Source organism: Aphidius gifuensis, linkage group LG4, assembly GCF_014905175.1.
Source record: "Aphidius gifuensis isolate YNYX2018 linkage group LG4, ASM1490517v1, whole genome shotgun sequence".
Taxonomy (NCBI): Eukaryota; Metazoa; Arthropoda; class Insecta; order Hymenoptera; family Braconidae; genus Aphidius; species Aphidius gifuensis.
Genome location: NC_057791.1, coordinates 2226071 through 2235186, shown reverse-complemented (window position 1 = coordinate 2235186; position 9116 = coordinate 2226071). Strand labels below are relative to the sequence as shown.

The window sequence follows — 9116 nt, the reverse complement described above, 5'->3', positions numbered from 1 at the left end:
TAGAAATGAATTAAATTTAGAAACAATTAATAGGTTATGTCTGGCAACAAAATTAAATGCTCCAATAAATAAATAAAATTACTTTTTATTGCTTTTTATCAATAAATAATTGTATACAACATAAACGAGTTAAAAAAAAAACTAGTCATAATGTCTGTTTATGGAATGTTATTAGCATTTTCAAAGTAAGTAATAAAAATCTAAATTTATATTTAAAAATTAAATTTTGTTTACATGTTATTTAATTATTGTTGGCTTATTTTAGATTGTCAGTTCAACCTGTCACATCATTAACAAGAAATATTTCAACAAGTAGTTCTCTTTACTTTAGAGGAACTAGTGTTCTATTGTAAGTAAAAGCTTAAAAAAAAAAAAGAAAAAGAATGTCATGTTGTTTATTATTAAATTCATAATTGAAATAATTTTACAGTGGAGAACCATTGAAGAAAAAGAAAAGAATGGATCCAGCTGTATTAAGAAACAGAGAAGAACGTAAAAAGAGAAAACTTGAAAAACAAATTCGTCGTTTGGAAAAAAATTCTAGGCAGCTTAAACCTATTAGTGAACTTGAGCCTGCATTTAAACTTATTGATCAGCAAGCGTAAGTATTTATTTACCAATCTCCAATTTATTTACTAAAGAAAGAAATAATAATGTATTAAATATTTTAATAATAATTTAGAAAACGAACTCGTCCAAAGCCAGTACATACACAAGAATATCTAGAACAAAGAATATTGCTGACAAAAGAATGGTCAAGATTTAAAAATGCTCAATTTATGGAAGACATTAGAATGCTTGATAATGTTATGCTATCACAGCAAAAAGCACTTGATGAATTACGAGCTGAATCTGAGGAACTTTATCAAGAAGCAATTCAACCAGATGTCAATTTAATGCCTCACATTACCAAAGGACCACTAAACACAATTGCAATTCCAAATTACGAAAAGCCTGATGGTGATTACATTGATGTTACAAAAAAATACGATGGTGAAGATCAAATATTTCAACAAGTAATTGATACTAAAAAAAAATAATTAAAAAATTCATTGAATACATTTAAAGCCAGATTTTTCTTTTTTTTTTTTTCAAATTGTAGAAATAAAAATAAATAATGTTTAATGACAAACAATAATGCATTATTTGTATTATTGTTGTAAATTTTTTCCTATTTCAGAAGAAAATGACAATTTTTTGTTTTTAATTAATTTCTGTATTTGGATAAAAAAAGTGATTAAATTATTTACAGAGAGTTTTAATAAATACTACTTATCCTAGTCTTAGAAAAAAAAAAAAAAGTGACTAGATTTAAGTTGAGTATTTTGGTACCAAGATAAAAAAACAAAATACTATTTTCAAGAAAAAAAATAGAATTATCAATAATACAAACGTATGTTCTTGTTTTAGATAAAATAAATTAATCAAATTTTAATTCACGTTTACACATTGGACACTTATCACTGGTTTTTAAACATTGTCTAAGACAATCAGCATGAAATAGATGATGACAAGGTGTTATTCTTGCTTTAATCATTCCAAATAAACAAACAGCACAAACATCATCAAATTTATCAATTTCTTCAACAGTTGCTTTACGATATTTATTTAATATTTTACGTTCAGCAATTAATGCTGCACCATGATAATGAACAAGTTCTTTTATTCTAATCCAAATATTAAGATATCCAGCAATAAGAATAAATTTCCATGGTGATATTGGTACTAGTATAAGTGTAAATATCATTGACATACTGATGGTAAAACAACGTAGTATAACAGGTGCATAAAGATTTTCCAAATTTTCAAGTGCTTCAATTTGAAAATAATTAAGTATTGGTAAAAACATATCGACAAATATTTTTTCTGTTGCTGAATAATAACCCCAGGTAATTGTCGTATACATAATTGATGGTCTAACATAAAAATTAAATTTATTAGCTTACAAAATAAGTTAATAATGCAAAAAATAATAATTAATCATTGGTTTTTTTTTTTAAAGTAAACTTACTTGTAATTTTGTAGTCCTTGTTCAAGACCAAATACAAGTAACATAAATGTAACAGTTATAGCAAATGTAACAGCTTTTGTCCATTCTAATACAATTTTCGTTGCTGACATTGCAAGATGTTTTATTCTTGATCTTTCAGTTATTGTTACATAAGGAGTCCAATCTTCTTTTTCAATTAGCTCTTTAATATATCCCATGCAATATGCAATGACATTATAAAACATTAATGTATAAAGACATGTCATACGTTGATGTGGTGGTACCAATACTTTATCAGCAAGAATAAAAAAAACCAATTGATTAATCATAACTGATAAATTTTTCATTTTAAGAAATAAATTTTCAGCACGATCAATTGGTCCATAAAGACAAAGTAATGAACGACTAAGTGGACTCCATGTGTGCTTGGCAACAGCTGAAATATAAAAAAACAAAAAATTAATGATACAAGTATTAATATTCATTTTTATAGAAATTAAAATATGAAAATACATATAAAAAAAAAAAAAAAACAGAGTTAACGGTATAATGATAATAAATTGTGTTTTAATTTTTGTTGACTGTTATTATCTTTCATGAATATATACTTACTACAATGTTGTATAATAATTTAATGATATTTATATTTGAAAGCTTGTAACATGTGATTTGAGCTTTAATTAAATGTACTTAAAAACGCCCCTATTTAATATATACATATATACTTTCAGTATAATTGGAATTCTATAATAAACGAGAAACCACGACAACTCACCAATCATTTTTTTTGTTGCCAAACGAATGGACACCATGTATTAGCATATTAATCGACACATCAAGAGAAAATATATAATAAAAAAAAAAGGATTTTAGATTGAGACTTGATGACAATATATTGGACAAGATTGAAAGGATATAGACAGGTTGGAGAGAGGGTGAGAAAATTGCGTGGCAACTGGGAATATTATTTTGAGGATCCTCTGGGGTATAAAATAACATGAACCAAGAGTAACGAGATCACTTGGTCAACAGAGCTTTAACCTGCAAGCTCAACTACTTCGAAAAAAAAAAACTGCAAGGACTAAAATGTGAGTATACTTTATTTGGACTTGATATTATTTATTATTGTTTGTTTTTTTTTTTTTAAATGATAGATGAAACAAATTAAAGAGTCATACTAAATTTAAAAAAAAAAAAATTGATAATTTATTTAAACAAGTCTATTTTTTAGTTGAGTATTTTTTTTTTTGGTCAACAAGATAAATTATTTTTGATTTTCATTTTTAACTAATAACATCTGTTAGTATATATTTTCACAAAAGAATTTTTATAAATAAGAGAATATATTTCATTAAAATAACATAGAAATTTTTTTTAACTCGAAATTATTTTTATGCTTTTGTTTATTTTGAGATGTGAGTGACATATATGACTTGTGTAAATTAATATTATTAATATTTTTATATGTATTATGTATACTAACCAATGGTAGTTTCAATAAGAGTCTTGAGAGTTCCAACAGGATATCTATAGTTAGCACTTAAAACAACAGGTAATACTAGAAAAGAATATAGAGCAGGTGCTGGAGCAGGTAATAGTGGTAAAGGACCCCTTGGACAATAAGGCAATAAAAGTATTGCACTTAATAAGCAAACACTTTGAGCTGTTCTTTCTTTATCCACACCAAATGAATTTGCTCTTACTCTTCCTCTAACACGCGTAATCATCCCCATGTTTTTTTTTATTTTTTTTTTCTCTGAAAAAAAAAGAACAAAAAACTTAAAATAATGTACTTGTTGCGTTTAATAAAAGTTGGTAAATTTATAAACAAAAAAAAAAAGAAAAGAAAAACACAAAAACTTGGAAAACTATCAATTTTTTTAGTCATTTCGATTTTTTTTGCGATTTAATTTTCTACCAAACAAAGTCAAAACGCAATAGTTTTATTTTTTTATATAATATATATATATTTTTTTCAAGGAAAGATTATTGTTATTTAATTTTATTGTTTATCTAGACCAGACGAAATCGATGAATTAATTATAAAATAAATTTATTGATGCATCATACTGTTTACAATTATTTTAGTAAATAACATCGAAACCGGATATTAATATATAAAATAACAAATACTTAATATTCTATTTTTTTTTTTTTTTTTTTTCATATAAATAAATCGCATTTAATTCTTATTTTTTTTCTTTTTTTTTTTTGGCGTCCAATTAAGTTATGAATTTTGACTTGTGTACTTTGTCGATTGCATTTTTTTATGACATATTTAATTCATCAATATTTTCTTTTTATATTTAACATAAAAATTTAATTTATTTTTCAAGTAAAATTATCATTTTTTAATCATTATTTTTTTATTCAATTTTTATTAATTTGTTTACCGGTAGAATTAAAAATAATATATACAAAACAATGTGTGGATATTTTTATTTTTTTTTTATAGAAACTCGTGCCAAAATTTAAGAATCACTTGGATATTGCCACTGACGTATTAATTCTTTGTCACGTGTGAGTGTTTTTAAAAGTTTCATTTTCAATATTTCATTCACAATTGATTAATTTTGTTTTTTTAATATTTTTTTTTACCGGGTTATTCAACTCAAATCGACTGACGTCTTTCTGACTTATTTTTCATTCAAGTTTAAAGATTTTTTTTAATTTTTAAAAAACTTAAAAATACAAAAATAAAATAAATATATTTGAATAAGACTATATGATAAATGTTATTTACATTAATTATTAAATAAAATAAATGTGTATTTTATTTTTTAAATATTTAATTTGTTAACTTTATATATTTTTTTTTTCAATATACAATATTTTTTGACGATTCAAACAGAACGAAAACTCGGAGAAAACTGACGCGATTTGTGAATAAGTCGCGATATTGTCGACGAGGGAACGCAGAAACATTTTCAATACATCTATTATTAGATTTTGACTGAAGAAAAAAATGATCTTTATACCATTTGCTCGTTGTTCATGACACATTAATTTTTTTTTATATATTCTTTAATCTTTTTATATATTTTTCAAAGACATGCAAAATATCGCGTGGTATTTAATCACATGTGCCTTTTTTTTTATTTTAAATTTTTCTTATTTAATTTCTAAACATGAAAGATCCGTTCTTTTTTTATCGAAATATATATTTCTAACCACCCTCACATTTCCGTTTATTTAATAAAAAAAATTTTGTCTTAATTAAAAAGTATATTCTCATATTTTTTTTTCTTTTTATTTTTGGCAACGCTTCAAACCCGCGGCTTTCTCATTTTTCTTTCCGCAAGAGTGCATCGACTTTTCCAAGGCATTTTATTTCTATCAGCAAAAAAAAAAAAGAAATAATAATAAATAGTTTTTTATCTTCTCCCCCGTTGACAGCTGGAAAATGTTTGGATTTTTTTATTTTAATTTCATCATTAATCAGGCTAATAAATTTGTCGTAAACTTTGTTCTCTGCATTTCTCTACATATAAGGTTTTTTCTCTTGAATCATTCAACAATTTCATTCGGACAATTTTTTTTTTTATAAATTTTAATTCATTTTATTAATTCAAAAACATTCAAATTTATCATACTTTCTCCCCCTTCTGACCTTGACACCTTTTTTATTATAAATCGAAAAAAATATATATATATTTTAAGCAATGAATTGAACTAAATAAAATATATTTATTTAAGTATAACAGCTATCTAAATGATAAAGATGATCATTCTCACGTACCATCATTATGTCTATATAAATTTTGCATAAATATATTGCACAATTTTTTAATTATAATCATGATAATTTATTGACTTGAAAATATATTTTTTCCATTCGAAAAATTTAATTGATTCGATAAACAAATGGAAAAAAAAAACAATTGCAATTTTCAATAAATAAATAAATATATTAAAGAAAAAAAAGAAAAAGAAATATGCCACGTGTTGGCTGGTGACAATAATATCTTTCGAAATATGATTATAAATATATGAGAGGGAGAAAAAGTCAAAGATAAGACTTTGTGATAAACCAATCGAAAGGTTGCACCTATGTTCCAATGTCTAGTTTTTTTTTCAAAATGATAATTAATATTTTAATAATAACTGGGGGGGCTATACTCATTAACCTTTTACAGTAAAAAAAACTTTGGTGGATATATTAGAGTGGGGATATTTATGTTACCCCCAAGACTCTGGAGACACAACCACTTTGGTCTTGCTGATATAGTACTTCTTGTGCACTCCAAGCAAAATCTCTTATTCTCGTTAATTTTTTAAATTTATATAAAAAAAGAAAAATCAAAAAAAAAGTCGAATGAAAATTAGTATTATATTAAAATTAAATATTATTATTTTTGATATATATATTAAATTTTTTTTTTTTTAATTATTTTAAATATAATTGAAAATACCAAAAACTGTGATTATATAAATTTTTTTTTTTTTTTTTTTAATTTTAATTATATAATATTAATTTATTAATTTAATTGTGAATAAAAAAAGTTATTGTAAATAATTTAAATAATTTAAAAACTTTTTAAAATAAATGAGTGAAATTCAAATTAATTTTAATTTTTTTTTACTGATAATTATATCAAGTGATTAGAATTAAATTTAATAAAAAGGTAGTTAATTATTTTGATGAAAAAAATAATTTTTTAAATATTAATAATAATAGATTATTTTAAAAATTAATTTTCATATGTTTAAACAAAGATATTAATTAAATTTTTTTTTTTTTAATTATTGCGTCAATTCTAAATGTGTATATATTGTCGCGACTAGATGAATTAACGGAAAGATCAAGAAATAATAAACATGCGTTAGATAAACTGGATAAAAGTGCAGCATATGTCCCCGATTCTCATCTTGTTCCACATACCACACACACCATAGTCTCACCTATATTATTTCAAGAAATAATTTCACGTTGTCATAGCTAGATGAGACGACAAGTCTCTTGTTTGTTTTTTCTATTTTATAACTCTATAAAACATATGTTTTATTTACCTTGAATAATATATTGTCTTTAAATATAATTTAATCATTTAAAAACTCATGAAAATTAATTATATTATTCTAGACAAATTCAATCAAAATGATGACCATAAAAACCATCTTCATTGCTGCATTCATTCTCATTATTCCATCGTGAGTATAAACTATAGAAAAAAATTATTAAAACATAAATAAAATATGATAATTAATTTTTTCTTTATTGTTTAGATATACACTGTCAATTCCATCAATAAGATTTGAACCTAAAGAAAGAGATGATGATGTTTGTCAGGGTTGTGGTGTAAATTGTGATAACTGTAAATATGGGGTTACTATTTCTTCTTGTCGTGTTCTCGAATGTCGAAAGGTATGTGTACTTAATAAATATATTATTTATAAAAAATAAAAAATAATTCTATATTTAAATAATTTAAAAAAACTTTTAATAATATCAAATCAATTTTTTTATTTTTAAAAATATAGTCAATGACCTCACAACCATCAGATAAAGTTTTTTATGTTTTAAAGTTTCCACCCAATGTAGAGATAACGAGTGTTATAATTGCTGAAAAAAAATAAAATAACTAAAACTTGTTCCAAATGATTTAAAAGATCATAACTTTCACTTTAATATCTTTCTTATATATAGCTTTTTCTTTTATCCAGTTTTTAAATCATTGAAAATAAAAATTTTTATTTTAATTTTATGTGTGTGTATACATAAATTTTAATGATCCTATAAATAGGGACCAGGTGATGATTGTGGTGGTGTAAAAGGTACATGTGGAGAAGGAATGATATGCATATGTGACAAATGCATTGGTTGCAGTATCAACACCCTTGAATGTGCTAGTTCTGATATCATCAGAGATTGTCTACCTCATCGTAATCGTAATTCTCGTTATTTAAATTTAGAACGCGATAATCATTTTACTCTTGTCAAATAAATTAATATATACAGATTAACAACAAAGGCAGTGATATAAACAAAAAAAAAAAGACAAAACGATTTATGAACGTAGAGTATATATATTTTTTTTCTAAATATTTAAAACACAATTAAAATAACCAACAGCATTAAACAATACATTCCAATTCGCGTTTAGAATTAAATGATAATTTTGCTAGAGGTCCAATGTCATGATTTTATTTGTGATTATTATTATTAATATTATATTTTTCAATTATTATTATTTTATATTAATTTTAGGAAATAAACCCAGACACTGTGTTAGTGAGTAGATCAATGGGCTGTTGTATTTATCCAGTATTTCAAGAACTTGATATTGTTCTCGCCATTACTACATTTTTTTATAGTTTCTTTATTGTTTTGATTTTTTTTTTTCTATTAATATTATCAAGATTTATATGAATACGCCAATAATGAATATGTTTTTAAAATTATAATTAAATTTATTTTAATTGTAACTATATAAAATGGAAACTTGGATCTTTAAAAAGAAAAATTTTCTAAATTTTTTTTTCTTCATTTTCATGTATAAAGAAAAATATATTAATTGAAAATTTAATTTTATATAATCATCGATTGGCGGTATTTAATATATAAAAATTTAACGAGTTTTAATTTTGATAAATAAATAAATTGTGAATATTGAAAAAAAAAAAGAAAAGTCAAATCAATATAGTATTTTTTTTTTTTTTTAATTAATATCAAGCTCGATCATCACGTCTTTGTGATTTAGAAATAATAAGTTGTGCATTTAAAATGTATTATCTGTTTGTGTGTAAATGATATAAAAATAAATAAAATAAATAATGTTTTAAATAAACTATATACTATAAAATTTTAAAATGACCAAATTATTTTTATCCAATTGCAAATTCTAATGATTAATCTTTGATAAATTTAGAAATTGTTAAATTTTGTTTTATAAATAAATATACATTCATCAAAGAATATTATTTCTTGGAATTTTTAAATTTAAATAAACAATATAAATAAATATTATTGTAGAAAAATTTTTTTATTTGAATTAGCAGTACCATCTACCAGTGTAATTGTCAGTTATTTGAATTTTGGCGCTGATGATTTACGCACTTGTTCACCTTCAAATATACGTTTCTTTTTGAAATATTATTTATTCTGTTATTTTATATACCGTATATT

The 9116-nt window shown here is 23.2% G+C and overlaps 3 protein-coding genes across 5 annotated transcripts; 2 read left to right on the top strand and 1 right to left on the bottom strand.

Moving 5' to 3' along the window:
• Positions 1 to 29: 29 nt before the first annotated feature.
• Positions 30 to 1135, top strand: LOC122854434 (39S ribosomal protein L40, mitochondrial). The gene is made up of 4 exons (XM_044155068.1): positions 30 to 185; positions 266 to 349; positions 431 to 601; positions 683 to 1135. Exons 1-4 carry the CDS (start codon positions 151 to 153, stop codon positions 1038 to 1040), a joined length of 648 nt encoding a protein of 215 aa, XP_044011003.1. The 5' UTR covers positions 30 to 150; the 3' UTR covers positions 1041 to 1135.
• Positions 1136 to 1192: 57 nt separating this feature from the next.
• On the bottom strand, positions 1193 to 5008 carry LOC122854432. Of its 2 annotated transcripts, none has more exons than XM_044155064.1 (4): positions 4969 to 5008; positions 3474 to 3746; positions 2012 to 2426; positions 1193 to 1916 (listed from the first exon to the last, which is right to left on the bottom strand). In XM_044155064.1, exons 1-4 carry the CDS (start codon positions 4991 to 4993, stop codon positions 1421 to 1423), a joined length of 1209 nt encoding a protein of 402 aa, XP_044010999.1. In that variant the 5' UTR covers positions 4994 to 5008; the 3' UTR covers positions 1193 to 1420. The 2 variants fall into 2 exon arrangements, with proteins under 2 accessions (XP_044010999.1, XP_044011000.1); XM_044155065.1 differs by lacking the exon at positions 4969 to 5008 and adding an exon at positions 4384 to 4716 and having other exon boundaries at positions 1267 to 1916.
• LOC122854433 (single insulin-like growth factor-binding domain protein-2) lies at positions 2607 to 8009 on the top strand. 2 transcript variants are annotated; one of them, XM_044155066.1, is made up of 4 exons: positions 2607 to 3078; positions 7074 to 7141; positions 7217 to 7355; positions 7735 to 8009. In XM_044155066.1, exons 2-4 carry the CDS (start codon positions 7089 to 7091, stop codon positions 7933 to 7935), a joined length of 393 nt encoding a protein of 130 aa, XP_044011001.1. In that variant the 5' UTR covers positions 2607 to 3078; positions 7074 to 7088; the 3' UTR covers positions 7936 to 8009. The 2 variants fall into 2 exon arrangements, with proteins under 2 accessions (XP_044011001.1, XP_044011002.1); XM_044155067.1 differs by lacking the exon at positions 2607 to 3078 and adding an exon at positions 6222 to 6615.
• Positions 8010 to 9116: the final 1107 nt, after the last annotated feature.